General features: G+C 38.2%; 1 protein-coding gene across 1 annotated transcript in view; it reads left to right on the top strand.

Moving 5' to 3' along the window:
• LOC115523550 (ceruloplasmin-like) overlaps positions 1-20,554 on the top strand; it is a 29,276-nt gene extending 8,722 nt beyond the window's left edge. The window contains exons 7-20 of the mRNA XM_030329670.2: positions 742-872; positions 1,230-1,374; positions 1,809-1,816; positions 1,877-2,088; positions 3,770-3,920; positions 4,555-4,767; positions 5,875-6,082; positions 6,885-7,018; positions 8,632-8,760; positions 10,612-10,718; positions 11,666-11,867; positions 14,394-14,533; positions 19,526-19,688; positions 20,390-20,554. Coding sequence (XP_030185530.1) covers positions 742-872; positions 1,230-1,374; positions 1,809-1,816; positions 1,877-2,088; positions 3,770-3,920; positions 4,555-4,767; positions 5,875-6,082; positions 6,885-7,018; positions 8,632-8,760; positions 10,612-10,718; positions 11,666-11,867; positions 14,394-14,533; positions 19,526-19,684 — 1,939 coding nt within the window. The 3' untranslated portion in view covers positions 19,685-19,688; positions 20,390-20,554. The remainder of the gene's footprint in view (positions 1-741; positions 873-1,229; positions 1,375-1,808; positions 1,817-1,876; positions 2,089-3,769; positions 3,921-4,554; positions 4,768-5,874; positions 6,083-6,884; positions 7,019-8,631; positions 8,761-10,611; positions 10,719-11,665; positions 11,868-14,393; positions 14,534-19,525; positions 19,689-20,389) is intronic.
• Positions 20,555-21,331: the final 777 nt, after the last annotated feature.

Genomic DNA, 21,331 nt, shown 5'->3' with positions numbered 1-21,331 from the left:
AGAAAATTTGAGAAAACTAAGAATGTTATATCAAGTGAATATTTTTTGTTACATTTTAAATGCTCATCAACAAATTACTCAATCTGTGTAATGGAAATTTTATATTAATTGTTAAAAAGATATCTGGGCTTAGAGAAAAAATTAGATTCAGAGTTAGGTCCAACTCTCATTATATATTAACTAAAATAGGTATGAATTAGTAGATTTCTTTTTTTTTTTCAGCTTGCTTGATCGTCCTGGCTATGAAATTCTCTGATGTCTTAGTATGACAAGTCACTACTTCACTGCTAGGGAATACTTTTTCTCAGGGGACCCAACTTAATTTTATCATAATAACATTTAAAAATAAGAATGACATCTCTCATCTTAATATTCTAGCATCTCTGCACATAGGTGTTTAAAAAGTAGTGTTTGTTACTACCTGACTGAAAAAGAATGTCTTTTATTCCAGTAGAAAGTGTGAACTACCAGGTAGACAAAAATACCCATGCATAGATAAAAGGCTGAAAAGAAATCCATGGAAAATGTTGACAGTGATTATATGTAGATAATGGGATTATGAAGATTTTAAAAATTTTCATCGTATTTCTTCTCATTTTTCAAATTTTCTAAAATTAACATGTGTTGCTTTTATAAATAAATTGCAAGTACTTTAAACCAGATATATGTAGATTCTTACTTTCTTTTCACATGATCACTGTTAATTTGAAAGGTCTTTGTGTATCTATTTTCTCTGCACAGTGAATCCCAGGTATATTTTGAAAAAAGCCCAACCAGAATTGGAGGATCTTACAAAAAAATAGTTTACCGTGAATACACAGATGCTTCCTTCCGAACACAGAAGGCAAGAGAAAAGCACCTTGGAATCCTTGGTAAAATTCTATTCATAGTTTGCAGGGTTATAAACACTGTTTGTACATATTCTGTGCAATCAAAATAGAAATTTTAGCTGTCATCTTATAACCTTATTAAAACAATACATTCTGATTCACTCAATTCTAAACTATATTCTTTTGTTTCTATACATCCAATAAGATTAATATATTCATATGATCCAAAGTGACTTTCTAAAAAGACCCTGCATCATCTAGAGCTCTTGAAGTTGGAAGCGTTTCTGGTTCATGACATCATCTCTTTAATTTGTTCCTAAAAGAAACTTACTCAAGTAACATACCTGACAATTGTGTTTGTGAAAACCGAGGACAACTACTAATTCTGTTGGTTTCTAGGCCCTGTCATTAAGGCAGAAGTGGGACAGACCATCAAGATCACTTTTTATAACAATGCTTCCCTGCCACTCAGCATCCATCCTCATGGACTACGTTACAACAAGAGCAACGAGGGCTCATTCTACGAAACACCTGGAGGAGGTAAGTATAGCTCAAGGGAGGTCCAAGCAAGCCATACTGCAGTAGAATGTTATTTGGAAAATAAAACTCCTCCTGGGCGCCTGGGTGCCTCAGTTGGTTGAGCCTCGAACTTTTGATTTCTGCTAGGGTCATGAGATTGAGCCCCGCAGCAGGCTCTGCACTGAGCATGGAGCCTGCTTGGGATTCTCTCTCTCTCTCTCTCTCTCTCTCTGCCCCTCTGCTCACTCACACAAGTGCGTGCACACGCGCACTCTCTCTCAAGTAAATTTGAAAAATAAGATAAAAAGAAAAGAAAAATTTTCCTAAAATCATTATGAGCCCACTTTTCACATCATAACAGCTCTGTGTCCTTATTATGGCAGTAATCCATCCCTAACACCTTTCAACTTCCACTCAAGGTGCTATGAGGTGAGCAAGATACAGTCTTTGCTCACAGAGATCTCACAGTCTAGACCAGGGTCCTTCTGGTGTTAGGTCCTATTTCACAAATATTTATTTCTTACTAGGTATCCCTCCACCCTCCTCACATGTAAATCCTGGCATGACATTTGTCTATACATGGGAAGTTCCAAGAGATGTAGGTCCTACCTCCGTGGATCCCAACTGCCTGACTTGGTTATACTATTCCTCAGTAAATATGACAATAGACATCAACACTGGCCTTGTAGGGCCTCTTGTTGTGTGCAGAAATGGAAGTCTCGGAGAGGACGGCAAACAGGTGTGTCACGGAATTATGTCTGGATATGCCTTGGTGAGAGGTTGCTTGAGACAGAACTGCAGGGGAAAAGCAATGTGGCAATCAACAGTTTCAATTTCTTCTGTGTGCTGATTCTCCCAATTCTATCCTTTTCTTAACTCCAGACCTGTATCTTCCCCTGCCCGATGAACACCCACCCTACCATGTTCCAGATACCTCTAATTCCACTTGACTGTTTTAACTCTTTATCTCACAATGGACAACCACTACCTGCCCCTCTCTCCTGTAAATCAGCCTTTTTTCCTCTACTCTGTCTCTTAGTTAATGACATCACCCAGCCCAGGACTTCCATCAACAACTCCTTTCTCACCTTCAGTATTAGTCACCAAACTCCCAATACCCCTGCCTTTTTTGAGGCACCATCTCCTCTTTCTGAATTTCTTTAACCTCCTGACTCCTGTTTCCACTCTCATTCTGCTTCAAATTAGCTCCACAACCCTTCCTTCCAAATCCAGCTATAGCAGTCTCCACACGAAAAATCATTCTATAGTTTGTTGCCTCAGAAGTCAACATACGAGGCCCTGTTGATCCCTCCAAATCCATGCCTCCTTCCCTGCCACCTGCACACACAATTCTGGCTCCACTGCAAAATTAGCTTGCTAGTTCCTGGGGAAGAGAGTCTAATTCACATCTCTTTGATTTTGCCCCCTTCCTTTACCTGCTGAAACGGGAGACATTTTTAAAACTCAGACTGAAGGTCTCTTCCTGCCCTTCACACAATATTCACTAACTAATGCACTAATTCACTGCAGGTTACCATAGTTCCTTGTGTATGTTTCTGTTGGAACATTTATCTATGCAATTATGTTTACTGGATTTTCTGTCCCACTAGACTATAACTTTCTTGAAATCATAACAAGGTTTTATTAATTTTTTTGGAACAACCACAGCCCCTCTCTGAAATTGTAGCAGGTGCTCAATAAATGCTTGAGGAATGAATTTCCCTTGTTCCTCACTCAAAGTGAACTAATATCCAATTTCTTTTTTGCATTTTTCTGCATTTTTTATTGTATTATCTTCTCTTATAATTTATAAGGTAATAAAGCCTAATAAATCCCTCCAAATAAATATATGTATAATTGAATGTATATTTTACTTAAAAATGAGACTATATATTAATAGGCATCCACATAATGAAAGTGTTTCAAGTCTCATAATTCTTACCATACATATAATTTTTCTATTTATACAAAAATATAAATATGTGTACAAATTTAATTTCTTCATAAATGCTAAGAATGCAGACTTCTTCATAAACTTCATAAACTTCTTCATAAATGCTAATTCAGACGTTCCAGAATTGAAAACATTTTACTTACTTTCTACAAAGCATCTCATGAAAAGCCAGTATACACATCTATGATCACACAGTTTAATTTTATGAAGTTCAGATGTAGGGCTTTATAAGTTCAGAGAAAAAGCTTTAAATGCAAATAGCTGTAGATAATTCTTAACTTCTTAGTTCTGTGATAAATCCATTCACTGGGATTCATGCCTTTATATAAAATGTCCATAAGTGGATTTTTTCAGAAGTATACAAATCCCTTTATATAGGAAATCCTATGTACAGATCAACTATTTGACTAGACTTTGTATATAGACTATATTTCACATCTATTCCTTTTTCTATTCTCATCCACAGAAGGGAAAAGACAAAGAGTTTTACCTGCTCGCCACAATATTTGATGAAAATAAAAGTTATCTCTTAGATGAAAATATCAGAACATTCACTACAGAGCCTGAAAATGTGGATAAAGAGGATCCAGACTTCCAAGAGTCTAACCAGATGCACTGTAAGGGAACATTCCGTTTATAAGACAAATGTATTAAGAGTTGTTTAATTTCATTGAGCCTAAAGGATTATGGATTGTTTAAGAGAGACAAACATTTTCCCCCCAGAGTTTTGGCTACTATGTTTCATGTTTCTTTTAAAGTTAATTTCCCCACAAAAATATTAACTATTAAAATGATTATGTTAAATTCAATTTACTAAATATTTAACAATGCCTTTTTGGTGCAGTATATTGTTTAGCCATTACTAGATGTGAGACAGAAAATTCATGTATTTTTCTACTGCCAAATTAGTGGTATAGGTGGGTGGAATGTTTATTGAATTGGTTAGTTAGTTGATTGGTTGGTTGGTTGGTTGGTTGGTTTTTGAAGACTGCAGGTATAGGGGGAAAGGACTGGTCTAGAATCTAGAGACGTAGACTCTGATCTTAACTGCTCTCAATATTAGCTTAATGACACTGGACAAATAATCGCCTCTTTGGCATTAGTTGCCTTAAGTCTAAAAGAAGGGGTTTAACTCAATTTTGAGATTCTTACATGAATGAGCTGCTTTATGATTAGTCCTTCACTGAGTTTCAAGAGATGGCAAGTTACAATAAGTTAAATATTCTTTTCTTTGTCACAAATGTCTTGTAGCCATAAATGGATACATGTACGGAAATCTGCCTGGACTGGATATGTGCTTAGGAGACAACATTTCATGGCATGTTCTTAGTGTGGGATCAGAAAAAGACTTACATGGAATATATTTTTCAGGAAATACCTTCACTTCCTTAGGATCAAGGGATGACACCATCCCTCTGTTTCCCCACATTTCCCAGACACTTTCTATGACACCAGATTCCTTAGGTAAGTAGTGGATATTCTCTTTCAGACAGAAACATGCCCAAATTTTGAAAAACAGTGTCTTTACATGAAGTGAATATTGTTTGTACAGAAAAAAATGAACGTATACAAATGCTTAAAAAACCTTTCCCCTGCTCCATTTAATTTATAGGAGCAGTAGTATATCATTTTCCAGGACATAAAAATAGCCTTCACCCCTCTCAGTTTTCTCTTCTTGGGCGCCAGACTCCTCACTCCTCAAAATCAACCCACACTCCTCAAAAGCAATGAAGATGCCTTGAAGAATTTGAACTTGTTTTCGTTCTATTCTATTCTCCATTTCTTACTCTTCTGTGCATTTGTTTCCCAGGCCTCCCTTCTGTTCCTGTCTTCTCTCTGCCTTTGCTCTGTAGGGAAATGTTTTCACTTCAGTGAGGTTGATTGTTGACGGCAAAAAAAAAATTTTTTTTAATAATTTTTTTTTCGTTTATTTTTGAGACAGAGAGAGACAGAGCATGAATGGGGGAGGGTCAGAGAGAGGGAGACACAGAGTCTGAAGCAGGCTCCAGGCTCTGAGCTGTCAGCACAGAGCCCGACGCGGGGCTCGAACTCACGGACTGCGAGATCATGACCTGAGCCGAAGTCGGACGCTCAACCGAGTGAGCCACCCAGGCGCCCCCAAAAATTTTTTAAAAGTCACCCCATATCAGAAAGTTGTTAGGGGTGTCATGGCCGACCCTTGATCATCCTATGGAATAATGCTAATTTCACTCTTGAGCTCCCCCCTGCCCCTCTCTGCCTCACCCAGGATTCTCATTCCTCTTTACACTGTTCTGCCTTCTTCTTTAATCCATAGCTCTTATCAGCTTCCAACTCCATCAAAGTTACCTGCTGTGTTTATTGCTTACCACCCTCCCAGCAAAATAAACCCTAAGGACAAGGATTTTTAACTGTTCATTGATGTTTAGAACTATGCCTGGCATCAAGATAAATAAGTATCTGTGAAATTAATGGAAAACAAATAAGTGGACTGTTTTACTATATTACGTTTGGGGGTCTATATCCTATAGATGACATCACAGAGAAATCTGAACGCAGAGCTTTACCCACTCATTTCTTACTTGCCTCTAGGAACTTTTAATGTGGTTTGCATGACAACAGAGCACTATCTAGGAGGCATGAAACATAAATACCACGTGAGGCAGTGTTCGGAGGCAAACCCTGATCAAACACAGTATGAGGAAGAGAAAACCATTTATATCGCAGCCAAGGAAACTGAGTGGGATTATTCTCCCAGCAGGAAGTGGGAGAAACAACTGCAGCATTTACAAGGAGAGAAGTATGGCCCTAACCCGGAAGGGTTCATTCTGGAGTCCCCCAACCTTACTTTTTCTGTCTCACACATGTGCGTGTGTGCATGCATTGTGTGTTTGTCTGGTGTGCCTTGTGCGTATGGCGTGCATGTGTGTGACAGGTGTGTGTGCGTGGTATGTGTGAGGCATGCATGTGCTTAGGATGTGTTCCACTGCAAATAACTTCACAGACTATCCGTGTGTCATTCCTTCAATTATAAGTGGCTTCAAGTCCTCCTAAATATCTGTATCACTTACTTCTTTCTATGCTCTGTTTCTTCCTGTCTTTCTTTTCACTTCTTGCTTCCAATCTTCCTCAGGCGTGTTACCATCCAATCTCACCACATTGAGGTGTCATAAATGTAACTTCAACTACATTTAACCTTTGGCATATTTTCTTTTTGTCTTCATTTGTTTCTGTCAATCTCTCTTCTTTTGGGAACCTCAAACTGAAGACTCTCATTTTGTATGTGTGTGTGTGTGTGTGTGTGTGTGTGTGTGTAAAATTTGATTTCTTTCTCTGACTTTCACTTACACTATTTATTCATTTATCAAAACTAAAATTTCATCCTGAAAATATGTTTTGAAGTACAGAGTGAATAACCAACAACCTTACCAGAGGTAATTTTTTTTTTAAGGAGAATTACTTTCCATGATAAAGTAGCCTCTAGACATTAATCAGTTGTGCTAGTTCAATAAGGAGTCCTTCCACATGAGAATTTGTCTACTTTAATGGTTAAATTAACTAGCTTTGTGTGTTTTTTTGTTTTTGTTTCTATTTCCATAAAGCAAAACAAACATATATTTGGATAAAATATATCTTGGGTCCAAATACAAGAAAGTCATATACCGTCAGTATGATGATATCACATTTACGAATCAAACAAAAAGAAGTGAAGATGAAAAACATCTGGATATACTAGGTATTGACACATAAGATTGGTCTTCAGGTTTTTCTTCTTGTCTTCAGCCACTAGAGACTGTTGCAAATGTGAGGATATTGTCAACCTCCACCTTTACAGAGGAAAGTGCCTATAATTCAAACTCTAATTTGTTGATAGGCAGTTTTTTAATCAAGCAAATTGATTCAAGTGCTGTTTCACAGAAAATGAAGAGACCCATAGAAAATTAATGTGGTCAGTTTCAGATTACCTGACTTCTTACCCTGAGAACCCAAGAATTCTAGAGAGACCTTATAAGTAGCATTAGGGATCATTTCACTGATACTAAACTGAAGCCCAGAAGCCCTACAATAGTGAGGAAGGGACCTCTTTGTTTAAGTGTTTAACTTAAACACTTAAAGTGTTAATATTTAGTTTCATCTTCTGTCCAAGAGTGAGGAAAATTACAGCCCTTTCTTCTACCCTTGACAGGTAAGCTAAGGAAATTATAAGTCATCCCAGTGCATGTACATGTAATATCTCCCAAAGTCACACAGCATTTCCAGAGGTCACATGATGTTTTCATATGTCCAAAGACATTTCCATATGTTGCACAGTATTTCCAAAAGTCACATGGCATTTCCATATGCCCAAATTTTATTTGGGTCTTGATATCTGTGTGACTGTCTATTGGAGGCTATTTTCTGGTGTGGGACCCTGAGAAGATAGATTTACATGCAGTTATAGAAACTATTACTGTTCTTGGCTCCTCATTGGCCTCATGAACTTCCCTCTTTGTGACCCCAAGAAAGAGGTCTATGCTATCCAGTTCCTACTGCTATTGGGTGGGCTCCTATCTTTAGTAATAGCAGGTTGTTAGTTTTCACTAGGATTCTGGCTGAGTGCATCAAGATAAATAACATAATGTGACCCTCTAGATTCCATTATTATTTATACAAAAAAGGAAAAAACTTTATGGAAAAGAGAAAACAAGCATAGTGTTTGAGAAAGTGGGACGGCCATGGGGACAAAGAAAGGATGTCCCTAGGTGCCATCTAGTGTCCACCAGGTATCTTCAGGGCTCTGATTTCAGTAATTATAGCACAAGTTTGAAGAGAATTCTTACCACTTAGTTCATCTCAAAACCAGAATTTTTAGTCACTGATATAATCTGCTCTAAATAGAAAGATTTAAAAGAAATTTTCTACCTCCAGTTCTTGACCTGGATGGAAGGGAGAGAGAGTACAATGAAGGGATCTTCAGTCTGTGAGAAAAAAAATCACCCTTGGTCAATAAAAAGGCCTTCCAGCTCCTCCTAATTCTCCACTAAAGGGGGAAAGAATAAAAGGTTTCAATGATAAGGTTGGTCAAGAAAGAATATAAAAGATTTCACTTCTAAATTGTGTGTTTTTGTAGGCATTAACTGATGCTCACCAAAATAAGTTTTCTAGAGACTTAAATTTTCCATGCAAAAACATGTTTCATAAATCAGCAATGATCCGTTTGTTGAAAGTGTGTTTTATTTGGCTGCATGTTAAGGAAAAAGGATAAAAATAAGTCACTGTGTAAATACTTAAGGGGACAGATGACTCATAATTTAAAATAAATAACAATTTATTGTAACATTTTAACATTTTCCTTTTTATATTCCCTAGGTCCTATAATATTTCTCACTCCTGGTCAAAAACTCCGAATTATCTTTAAAAATGAAGCCTCAAGACCATATTCAATTCATGCTCATGGAGTGAAAACAAACTATTCCACTGTTGTTCCAACACAGCCAGGTAACTGCTTTGGGAGAAAGAGCAGTTTCAAAGCTTTTATGTAGGACTATATGCTAATGTTCTTTCTTAAATACTGGTGTAGTTCTAGATGAGAGAGACCAGTGAACTAGTAACAAGATTCTAAAGGAGTTTAGGAGCAAGTTCCTTTCACAAGTCTTGAGTTGGCTTCCAGGATGGGTGCCAGGGGCAAAACTCCCCAGTTTACACAATTCTGTCCTAGAACCACCTTCCTTCCCAGCTCTCCACCAGTCTAGCTGCCAGGTATTCTCATTCTATGCTCCACCTCTCCAATTCAATTGCTAAAGTAGGAGTTGAATATAAGATGTAGTGTGTGAAGGAGGGGACAAGGGAGAGAATTGAACCACTAAGAGGAAGTAATGAACCTCATGTGCTAATGTTTCTAAGGCATCATCACTATACAGCATGCCATTCCATATGCCTCATACAAAAACAAATGCTTTTTAATATAAATGCCCAAGGAGCAGACTCTGAAATGAAAATTTGTGTGCAGATAGTGCTCTTGGGATCAAAGGCAATGGAGAGAAAGAGAAGGAAACAGAATTGGGTAGGGGGAGAGGTTAGGCAGAGATGCAGCCTCAACAGAAATCACAGCCAACTGAGAAGTTCTGAAGATAGGGTGGCATTCAGCTGTCCTGAGGTAGGGTGAGAAAACTGGGCCTTTCTGTCCCTGCATCTGTCATTGCATGCAAGTTTGGGTGAGGTGGCTCTCTTCCCCCAAGGCTATCCTGAAGGGGGTAGACAGCCTATGGAGCAAACGTTCCTTCATTCTTAAAGGGGGATCTGAGTGGGGCATCTGGAGTGGCTACCATATTTGCCCACCAAAACAAGTAATTCTGGGAATTGAAGGTATCACCTAAAGAACCAAATTCAGAAAGGGAAGATATGTGGGACAGAGGGATGAAAGACAGATTTTGATGGCGGGTGGAATATTCCCTTTTGATTTTAAAAAAGAGATGATCCCATAGTGGTGTCAACATGAATCTTCTATTAAGGGAGTTCGCAAGTCAGCACTCTTCTCATTAGTCAGAGAAGGATCACATTACCTACTTTCCACAAACACTTATGAGTACCTGCTGTGCCCAGGCACTGTGTGGTGCTTTGGAAGGGGAGGGTTGGTACTAAGTAGATTGATTGTTAACAATTTGGAAGCAGGGAGGCTAGGGATAGGAGTGGACGTGCTTGGGAAAATTAATTTAAGCCTCTGGAAGTGGCAGATGCAAGATCATTCAACAAGGGGCAGGGGTGGGAAGAGAGGTCCAAAAGAACTTTGCTGAAATAGGCAAGAATATAGGATTCAGAGTCAGTAGGGCTAATGCAAAAGCTTTGGGAGCAGGGAAGAGCCACATTTGATCTATAAATTGGAAGGTTCAGAGCTGGAATTCAGAACAAGTCCGTCACATTTCAAACCCCGAGTTATCTTCACTATGGTAAATATTTGCAGAATGAATGAGTTAGATATTTAATGACTGCTATTTTTCAATGACAAAATCACTATAAGGTTTTGCTTCAGTAACCCTGAGACTGTAATGGCTAGCAGTGATGGTTACATCAACTTCACCCTGTGGCCCAAGTAATGCAACACCAATGGCTTCATTTTGCATCATCTTGTCTAATCCCCAAATTCCCATTTTATGTGCATGAGAAAACAGAAGCTCAGAAACTGTAAACACATTGGCTAAGACCAAAAAGAACAGTAGATCCAGGAGTAGAAAACTAGGACTACACTGCCTAATATTTGTATAGCTTTAGGGTTTGCTCATTATCTGGGTTCCCATAAAAACATATGCTTTAAAAGATTCTGTTTATATACACCGTATTTGTCTGTTTTAGGAGAGATCCAAACATACATTTGGCAGATTCCTGAAAGAGCTGGTCCTGCCTCAGAAGACTTTGAGTGCATACCTTGGTTTTACTATTCAACTGTGGATGTAGTTAAGGTAAACTTTAAATCAGGACGTGCTTTTCCTCCTATCTCCTCTTAGAAATTATAATGGAGGAAAGAAGGAATTTGTTTGTGTTAAAAAAAAATCTTAGTTCTATGTAATCTTTCTTTTTAAGTAACCTAAATGCTGCTCAGCTTTTATTCTACATAGGTTTGCATTTTTCACGAGCAAAATCATTGCATTATGATTACTTAGATTCGTGATACTTTCCGAAATGCCACTGTGAGTTGAAAATATAATAATATCCTCCTCTTTGTTTCATTGGCTAGGATTTGGATTACAGAAAACAAAGTATGGAATTTAAAATTCTCTGATTTAATGAGAAATAGACACATACACACGTATATTTTTTTAAAACCATCAACTCTGGAGTTCAGTTTATTTGCATTTAACAACAACAACAAAAGTTTCCTCTCCAGACTTTTAGTTATTTTGGCCCTCTCTCTGCCTAGCACAAGAATCTACGCAGACATTCAACCCAAAACCAAAATGAGTATAAACAAACCAAGGCTCCCAGCTGAAAGCGGCTGTGGGGGCAGAGGCATCACAGGAGAAAGGATCCAAGACCTTTATACTGCCAACCAACTCCAATGCCAAGAAATTCTAATTAAAATCAAAGCTCTGGGTTTTGTTTTTGTGTTTTTTTTTTAATTAAAATTTCAAAAATAGAGCTAAATCCACTGAGGAATATGTCTGAAATCCCTTTTAGGAATTAGCTATTCTCTTTAGACTTCAACTCGAATGAGTGGGATGACAATTTTTCCTTAATCAAGGATTTAACATGTCAAACATTTTACTCTTTACTCTCAGGCTTAGAATCCTAATAACTAAAAACTCAGCATCTGACCTCACTAGAACTAACCTTTGATTCTACTCGTTTCACTGGTTGGGGGAAATTTTTAGTTCTGGGCACAGTTAATAATCTTGCTTTCCCTCTTCAGGATCTTAACAGTGGACTGGTAGGTCCTTTGATAGTATGTCGCAAAAATGCCAATGCCACCTTAGTTCACCGTGTTCTCCACTTCATGATTTTTGACGAGAACAGATCCTGGTACTTTGAAGAAAACATCAATACCTATTCTTCAGAACCAAACGAAGTAGACAGGAATGATGAAACTTTTTACCTCAGCAACCAAATGCACGGTAATGTCCACTCACTGACTCATCATCTGTGGTCCATAGGTTGTTTTCCACAAAGGAACAAATGAAGGTTCACATTTGTCAAACTCAGCACCTCAGAGAAGATAGTCACGTAGAGCTGTTGTGCAGATCATGTGGACCAGGGGTTGGCAAACTATTTTTCAGAAACGGCCAGATAGTAAAGAATTTAAGCTTGGAAACTGTACAGTCTCTACCATAAGCTATTTTCTACTCTGCCATGGAGCACAGAGTTACCCGTAGACAGGATGTCAATAAATGGATGTGGCTATGAGCCAACAAAACTTCATTTATGGACACTGAAATTTGTATTTCATATAATTTTCCCATGTCAGGAAATATTCTTTTTTGTTTTTGTTTTCAACCATTTAGAACTTTAAACCTATTACTCATGGGCCATAGAAAAACAGGCAGTGAGTGGGCTGGATCTGGCCTAAGGGCTGTAGACTTAACAGTGTGGTAAATTCCAGTGCCTCTGGAGCCATGTGGGCAGTGATGTAAAACCAAGAATACCAGTTATAATTTCTGAAGGGCTTTACTACCCACATTTCTAAGAATTTTACTGGGATGAACACAGGTAGAGGTGGGGCTTGAGGCACACTGGAGAGCACATGGCCCCACCTGATTTTCCCACCAGGCAGAACTTTCAAACACCCCACGCTCATCAACCAAAATTCTTCTATAGTTTGGTTATGATTAGGCATGTGCAGTTTATGTCTTCCCTCCCATCTAGAATCATAGTAATGAGACAATTATTCAAATAAAAAACACATACACAATCTCAATCACAGTCATACTCAGACTTCTGGTCCCAGTCTTTCCACCTGAGGAAACTAGGGGGTACGACTAGATAAGGGATCTTCAAGTAAGGCAAACCCAAATGTGATCTTTTTCAATTTCTTCATCCCCCGACCCCAAACATATATAGAAAATTTTAAATCAACTCAAGGACTGCATCCTTGTTACCCATAATCGTTTAATAAGCCTCATAGAGGGCTTGGAGTTCCCTACTGAGTGCTAAGGAGATACAAAGGCCCATAAGATGAGGCATCTTCTCTCAAGTTGTTCACAGCACAGGGGCAGCAGACTTGTGCATTGTTACAACGCAAAGCTGACCTTGGGGGGATGCTGAAACAGAAATATAAACACAGTGCTGTGTTTTAAATTCCAATTTGGAAGAAAGGCTTCATGAAAGGGAGGGGACTTTCTAGTTGAGTATTTAAAGATGCACGGGAGTCTGTTGAGTAGAAAGGCAGGGGAATGACATTCCCTGTAGATGGAAGAATAGGAACTAAGAAAGAAAGAAAAGAGAAAGCCAACAGGACTGTGCAAGACCTTGAATAGCCTGTTAAGAATTTAGACTCCATCTAAACTGGGGTTTCTCAAGCTTGCCACTATTCATATTTTCTGTCTGATAACTATTGGGGGTGCTCTCCTGTGTAACGTGAGATGTTTAGCAGCATCCATACCCTTTGCCCCTGGGAAGCCAGTAACACCTTCCCGCAAGTTGTGCAACACAAAATGTCCCCAGGCATTGCCAAATGTTCCCTGCAGGACAAAATCCTCTTAAGAACCACTGTGCTAAAGGCAGCAAGGGCACTGAGTGAGGGAACAATAGAAATAGTTGTGTACCACAGGGACAGCTCTGGCAGTCAGCTAGGAGTGTGTGTTCCAGGTATAGTCCATGGAATAGCAACATCAGCATCACTTGGGAGCTTGTTAGAAATGCAGAATTTCAAGCTAAACAGACCTAGTAAATCATAATCTGAATTTTAACAAGATAGGCCAGGCCACATACACATTAAAGTCTGAGAAGCACTGTCTAAAGCAGAGTCTCCTAGTTGTTTCTAGAATATCCCTCTATCAGCTAAAAGGATTAGAACCCAACCTCCATAGATATATGGTTATAAATTATGTATTTGTACCTTTGTATTAATGCATTTTTGGCATTTCAAAAGATGAACACAAAATAGAAGGGTAAAAAAGGAGGATATATTTATAAAACACATATAACTAAATTAATATTTTCTTCCTATTACCCTTTGGAAACCACACCTATAGAGGATTAGACAGAGGGAAAGACGAAAGGCCTGGACCTCAGTCAATGGACATTCTAGTCATACCAGTGACAGATCACAAAAGTCTGACTTGGAGCAGTTAAAGAGGAACACACTCAATTTCAAAGCATCTTGTGATCATCTTAAATATACTTTAAATATGTAGACATCTTTAAGTATCCATCAATTCAAGTATTCTTAGTTGTGAAATATTCTAGTTCAACCTAATTATGTTAAAGCAAAGTCAATGCCTCATTTCTTCAGGCAAGGAAAACTCTAGAATTAGACTTATCCATGAATGGATGGCTTGGTCACATTTAACAGCTTCCTTAGGCTGACTTTAAAATCCTAATGGCCTCTGAAAACATCCGTGATACTTCTATGAGGTGTTTTTAAAAGAAGCCTACATTATTTAAAACCTTTGTTGAATATAATAAATTGTGTCCCTCCACAGCAATTAATGGAAGAATGTATGGAAACAACCAAGGTCTGACGTTCCATGTTGGGGATGAAGTGAATTGGTATCTGATTGGCATGGGGAGTGAATTTGACCTGCACACGGTTCACTTTCATGGCCACAGCTTTGAATACACGGTAAGAATCCTGGACAGCTTCATTTAATTATTGTGGTGTCTGGTAAAGTAGTCATTGGGGCAGCATGGCAGGATAACAGGACTAGAAAGGAAATGACTAAGCCAGAACTGAAATTCAGTATCTACAATCTATACTATATCAGGTGCATGTAAATAATTATACATTCAGCTCTTTGTGCCCTACGAACACTCAATAAATGCTTGTGAATGCATGACGTGCCTTTATTACTCTAATGTGGTGTCACTTGTTAGGTAAATAAGACTTCTATAATCACCTTTAGTTTCACCCTTTATATCCCAACTTTTTTTTCAAACCCTCAGTAACATAAAAGAAAAACACTTTGAACACTCATACACATCTTATCATATTTTCTCTCTCTCTCTCTTAGTTTTCTGAACCAAACTTCAGAGCTTGCTTCAGATTCTGTCTCCCTCTCTCTCTTCCCCTCCTTCACTCACACTCTGTCTTTCTCTCTTTCTCTCTCAAAAATAAACATTAAAAAATAAAAGTATCACCTTCCTCTTGTAATTAATAAGTAATGTGTGAAGTGAATTTTTTTTACATATTTTATTCTCCAACTGTATTTCACCTTGTAGCTTTAAGAAGGATTCATTGATGATTCTTGCTGGAATCAAATTTTACAGTGGGAGTTACAAATGGTAACTTTCTACATCTATCATTCCTTCACTAAGGTAAATTGCAAACATCACGACTCTTCACCCCTAAATACTAAAGCCACATGCATCTAATACTAAGGAGAATCTCTGCCCCACCACAATAACACTATCACGCCTCCAATGTTAACATTAATTCAGTAATATAAGCTAACATATGGTCCATTCAAATATCCCCAATAGTCCCCAATATGCTCTTTATAACTTTTTTTTTTAAACCAGGATCTAATTATTTATACATAGCATTTGGTTGTCATTGTCTTATCTTTCCTAAAAGAAGAGACCTTTATTTTTTTTTCTCAATCCTTCATGCCATTTCATTTTTTGAGGGTCCAGGCCAGTTTTATAAAATGTCCCATATTCTCCTTTGGTCTGATGGTTTCCTCATAATTGGATCCATGTTAAACATTCTTGACATGGACACTACATATGTGATATTATGTGCTTCCCAGGCATCACATCAGGAGGTGCATGATGTCAATAGGTGCTGACACTGATGAGGCTTTTTTGATAACTTTATTATGGTGATGCCTACCCTTTCTCTCCATTTTAAAAGTATTATCTTGGGGCATGGGTATCTCCGTTGGTTAAGCATCTGAACTCAGCTCAGGTCATGATCTCACAGTTCATGGGTTTGAGCCCTGCATCAGGCTCTGTGCTGACAGCTCAGGGCCTGGAGTCTGCTTCGGGTTCTCTGTCTCCCTCTCTCTCTTCCCCTCCCCCACTCACACTCTGTCTTTCTCTCTTTCTCTCTCAAAAATAAACATTAAAAAATAAGAGTATCACCTTCCTCTTGTAATTAATAAGTAATCTGTGAAGTGAATTTTTTTTACATATTTTATTCTCCAACTGTATTTCACCTTGTAGCTTTAAGAAGGATTCATTGATGATTCTTGCTGGAATCGAATTTTACAGTGGGAGTTACAAATGGTAACTACGTCTATCATTCCTTCAGCATTGGTTAAGAAAATAAAAATGTGGAATTAGGTGATAATTGACTTTATGGTAACTTGTTTTTTTATAATTATCTCCATCTTTTTCTACTTTATGTAGTCTTAGTCTCTTTATATCTGTCAGAATTGCTTTCTCCCACCCCACAAGTCATCCTCTTTACAATTATTTCTTTACTGACCACTTTTGCCTGGCCATTTCTCTAATTTATTACATTTTGAGTTTTACCCTTCCCCTTTGCAGTGTCCAAGTCAGTGTCATGTATTTGCTTAGGGAGAATTTTCTTTAGCTCTTCATCCTTATCTCTTAGATAAATATTAATGCACAATTGAGGGCTAATTATGCATTTGACACCAGAAACATTTAGTCTAGCCACTTGGCATAACACAGTCCATTTTTTGGCATCGATAAAAGTTTCAGATAAAGCTTTCCTGGATTCCAGATGTGTATTATGTTTGTGGTTTCTTTATTGCTCAGGGCCTGTTAGACTAACTGAACGAATGCGCTTGACTTGATTTGCACAAAGCTTTATTGGTGTGCTGCTTTCTTTTCTGTCCTTTAATGAACAAATGTATTCCTCTCGAACCTATTTGTTTTGGCTTTAAAGCTATTTTTTTTTTATTCTGGGGGATTTTATATGACAAAGTAGACAGAATAATATAATGAATTCCTTTACCCACCACCCAGGCTCAACAATCATGACCTTCCTGTACTTCCATCTACATTCCCCATATTTTTGAAGGAAAAGCCTAGGTATTAGGGTTGTTATTCATAACTGTTTATATTAGACACTTTAAAAATTAGAACAAAAGAGAGAGATTTAAGCTCTGGTTATAGTTTTTTTTTTTTACAGTACATTTGATGTTCAGTTCAGATCAGGTCAGTTCAGCAAATGCCTCTGACATTTCTAGAACCATGCCGAGTGTTGTGTGGATAAGAGGAAATCAAAGAGTTAGCTTTCAGGGGCTAGCTCTACACAAATGATCGTACCATAAGGCATCAAATTAAGTGCAATTTATGGTAACATTCCTCTAATGATAATTAAAGCTAACCTTTATTAAGTGCTTCTTATGTGCCAAATACTATGCTTAGTTCTTTGCGTGGATTGCTCATCCAACCTTCAGAGATAGGGACTATTTTGTCACCATTTTATAAGGGAATGAAATGAAGGATTAGCAAGCTAAAGAACTTTCCTATAAACAATAAGTGGTAGAAGTGGGACTTGAACCCCCATCTCTCAATCCAGAGTCCCTCACTCTTTTAAGTTTATTTATTATTTATTTTGAGAAAGGGCATGTGCACAGGAGAGGGGCAAAGTAGGGGGGTGGGCACGGCAGAGAATCCCAAGCTGTGCTGTCAGCACAGAGCCCAGCCCCATGCTTGATCCAACAACTGTGAGCTCGTGACCTGAGCTTTGAAATCAAGAGCGGATGCTTAACAACTGAGCTACCCAGGTGCCCCTAGAGTCCCTTATCCATACGCTTCACAAAACTGCTCTTTTCAGAACAATTCTATTAAATTGAAGAAACAAAATGAACAAAGAAAAAAAAGGAAACAAACAAAAAATGAGACTCTTAAACATAGAGAACAACTGGTGTTTGCCGGAGGGGAAATAGTTGGGAGGATAAGGGAAATCAAGGAGATTGAGACTACACGATGAGCACTGAGAAATGTAGAGAATTGTTGAATCACTATATTGTACACCTCAAACTAATATAACACCCTACGTTAATTATACTTGAGTTAAAAAAAAAAAAGAGACTAATCCTATTACCTAATCCTATTAAAAGAGTAATAATACCACAAAGCTTAGTACCAGCTGCTGTCAGCTCTAGCCATTCACCCTAAACCTATCACAGATGATCACATGTAGCCTTCCCCTCCCTGGAGGTGGAATTTAGTTATTCCAGCATTAATGCAGCCTCTGAGCTTTACTCCCTGGAACTCCTGGGTATAGCAAAGCAGCCCTCTGGAGTTACTCACTTGGTCTTGGAACAGCCAGTCAGTCACCTGTTTCCTAAGAATATGGTCTCCCTTGGTGCCAGGGCTCCAGGTACATAGTGCACACTTACTGGTGCCTAGGACATTGTCCATTCTTAGTTAAAATTGGTTCATATCGTTCTCTGCATTTTCTAACATCTTAGAAATGTATCCATGTGACCCATATTGTCACCATAGATGCCAAATTAATCTTCTTAAATAACAATGACTCAGGCCCCCACTTTGCAGCCAGGGGGAAACAGCTTTGCCTCCTTCCTCTCTATTCTCCAATATCTCCAGGGACTTTTGAGAGCCTAAGTTTCTAGTCACCTCCCACCCTCACTCCCTGCTTCCATTCATCTCCCTTGCCTCTCGCCTCCCTCCTGTGGCTGGTATTTTCTCATCTCTGTGCAGCTCCAGAGTGGAACACATCTCCATTTCCTGTGACTCCCCTTAACAACCACAAAAACTAGGCCATTATGGGTCAGAGACTCTTAGTGAAAGTTTAGAGGTAGATGAATTCTTTTTTTCCCCAATACTCCACAATAAAACATTTACCAAGTGACATCGGACACCCCTGTCTTCAGTCATCCCTCTGCTATGCATCATCGAGAAATACTGGCCCTGCAGCTCTTTCTCTCACCCTCAGGACTTCTTTCCCCACATTCTTCCTCTCCAGACTTGCTTGACATCTGTTCTCTCCTCAAATTATTCCAGACTCCATCTTGAACTGCATTCTTCAACATGCCCCCATCCTTCAAATACCTCTCATTGCATTGTAGAGAGCACTTCATCTCCTTCCTAGGCTCTTCCAAATCCATCCTAATCCAGCCAGGCCAGGCCCCAGGGCTTTATCTTTCAAAATCAAAGTAGCTCACAGAGGAGGTGGTCTCCTAAACATCCGGTTCTCTGCTTAGGAGAAAAAAGAGCCCCTAAGGCCCTTAGTCTTCAGCCCCTGGCCCCAGAAAACAGATGAGCTCCTCTCCTTCCTGTAGCCCTGAGGTTTCCTGATTAGCTACACCTCAAGGAATGATCATCATGTCACTAATGTCCTTAGTTAGAAATATTTCTGTGAAAACTTTTGGTATTTGTAAGACCAGATGTTGTCTGAAATCTAAAGCATTCTTCTGCAGGAAATGCTGACAAGGTATCTGACACTGATAATAACATGAGGTCCCTTCAGACTGAGATATTTCTCTGTGGCCTGTCCCTGAAATGTTCTCAGACTTGCTTTTCCTCTAAACCCTCAATTGTACTCAGAGGAGAAATGCAATGTCACCTAATGCTTTTCAATTGTCATCTAACAAAGTATATTAGAATTGATCAAATGCGTAAGTGACTAATCTCTTTTATAAGTTATTTTATGGTGTTTTGTCTCCTTATTGAGGATGCGGGACTGTATCGCTCTGATGTTTATGACCTTCCTCCTGGAGTATATCAGACTGTAAAAATGTATCCAAGAGATGTTGGCACCTGGTTATTTCATTGCCATGTTAGTGTTCACATTGAGGCTGGAATGGAAAGCACCTACACTGTAATCAGATGAAAAGGTAAGCCAACTTAATTTGAAGCGATCATATTTAAATAAATTCCATGTTTATATAAGGATATCTTATCCGTTGAACATTTACATGATGTGAAATGCTACTCATTCATTCAAAGGTTACTGTTTTGAGATGACCAAGAAATTCTGGTTTTATCCTCTTCTCAAATTTAGATAACTGTTTCTGATCTGATTAAAGATACTCTGGAGTTAAATATACTATTTCCAGATTCATGTAATATATACATAAGGATTTGAACACACACAATGTATAGAAAATTAAACACAAGTGACTATTGAGCTTATAAAGATATGTAACTTTGCTAATAATCAATATCACTTAAAATTGCATTTAACAACAGTAAGATACATTTTTTGAATAAGAAAGTTATTGATATTAGGCTATATATACGTATATAGCCTATACTTTGGTGTAAACGTGAAGGCTTTCGACAGCTCCCGAAAAATCTAAATAATGATTATATATTATTTCATATTCCAGTAATACTTTATTTCTTCTCATTCCCATCTTCCCCTTTCTCCAACACATTTTACTAGCAACTTAAGGATGAAAATATTATCTTTGTTTCTGATTTTTCATCACTTCCTTGGTTACTTAGGCCATTACCCATTGGTCTCTTGATAGAATGATTGTAATATTTCAATGCAGTTACTTCTTAGAACATTATGAAACATTCTTTTCCACAGCATAAATATCCTTCTGATATGAAGATAGTCCATGAGCAGACCTACAGTGGCTGAAGAAGAAACACCAGGGATGAAGGAATCTAGAAGGGCCTGATTGAAGACTTTCATGGCAATCTACTAGGGAAACTGGCTGGAAATAAACTTTTTTGGCCAACTTTGTATGTGAGCTGTTTCCTCTTTTTTTTTTTTTTAATTTTTATTTAATTTATTTTTTTAAATTTACATCTAAGTTAGTTACCATATAGTGCAACAATGATTTCAGGAGTAGATTACTTAATGCCCCTTACCCATTTAGCCCATCCCCCCTCCCACAACCCCTCCAGTAACCCTCTGTTTGTTCTCCATATTTATGAGTCTCTTCTGTTTTGTCCCCCTCCCTGTTTTTATATTATTTTTGCTTCCCTTCCCTTATGTTCATCTGTTTGTATCTTAAAGTCCTCATATGAGTGAAGTCATATGATACTTGTCTTTCTCTGACTGACTAATTTCGCTTAGCATAATGCCCTCTAGTTTCATCCACATAGTTGCAAATGGCAAGATTTCATTCTTTTTGATTGCTGAGTAATACTTCATTGTATATACATACCACATCTTCTTTATCCATTCATCCATTGATAAAAATTTGGGCTCTTTCCATACTTTGGCTATTGTTGATAGTGCTGCTATAAATATTGGGGTGCATGTGCCCCTTCAAAACAGCACACTTGTATCTCTTGGATAAATACCTAGTAGTGCAATTGCTGGGTCGTAGGGTAGTTCTACTTTTAATTTTTCAAGGAAGCTTCATACTGTTTTCCCGAGTGGCTGCCCCAGTTTTCATTCCCACCAGCAGGGCAAAAGAGATCCTCTTTCTCCACATCCTTGCCAACATCTGTTGTTGCCTGGGTTGTTAATGTTAGCCATTCTGACAGGTGTGAGGTGGTATCTCATTGTGCTTTTGAT

The sequence above is a fragment of the Lynx canadensis genome, chromosome C2 (assembly GCF_007474595.2).
Source record: "Lynx canadensis isolate LIC74 chromosome C2, mLynCan4.pri.v2, whole genome shotgun sequence".
NCBI classification, from domain to species: Eukaryota; Metazoa; Chordata; class Mammalia; order Carnivora; family Felidae; genus Lynx; species Lynx canadensis.
This window is presented reverse-complemented; position numbering and strand designations above follow the sequence as displayed.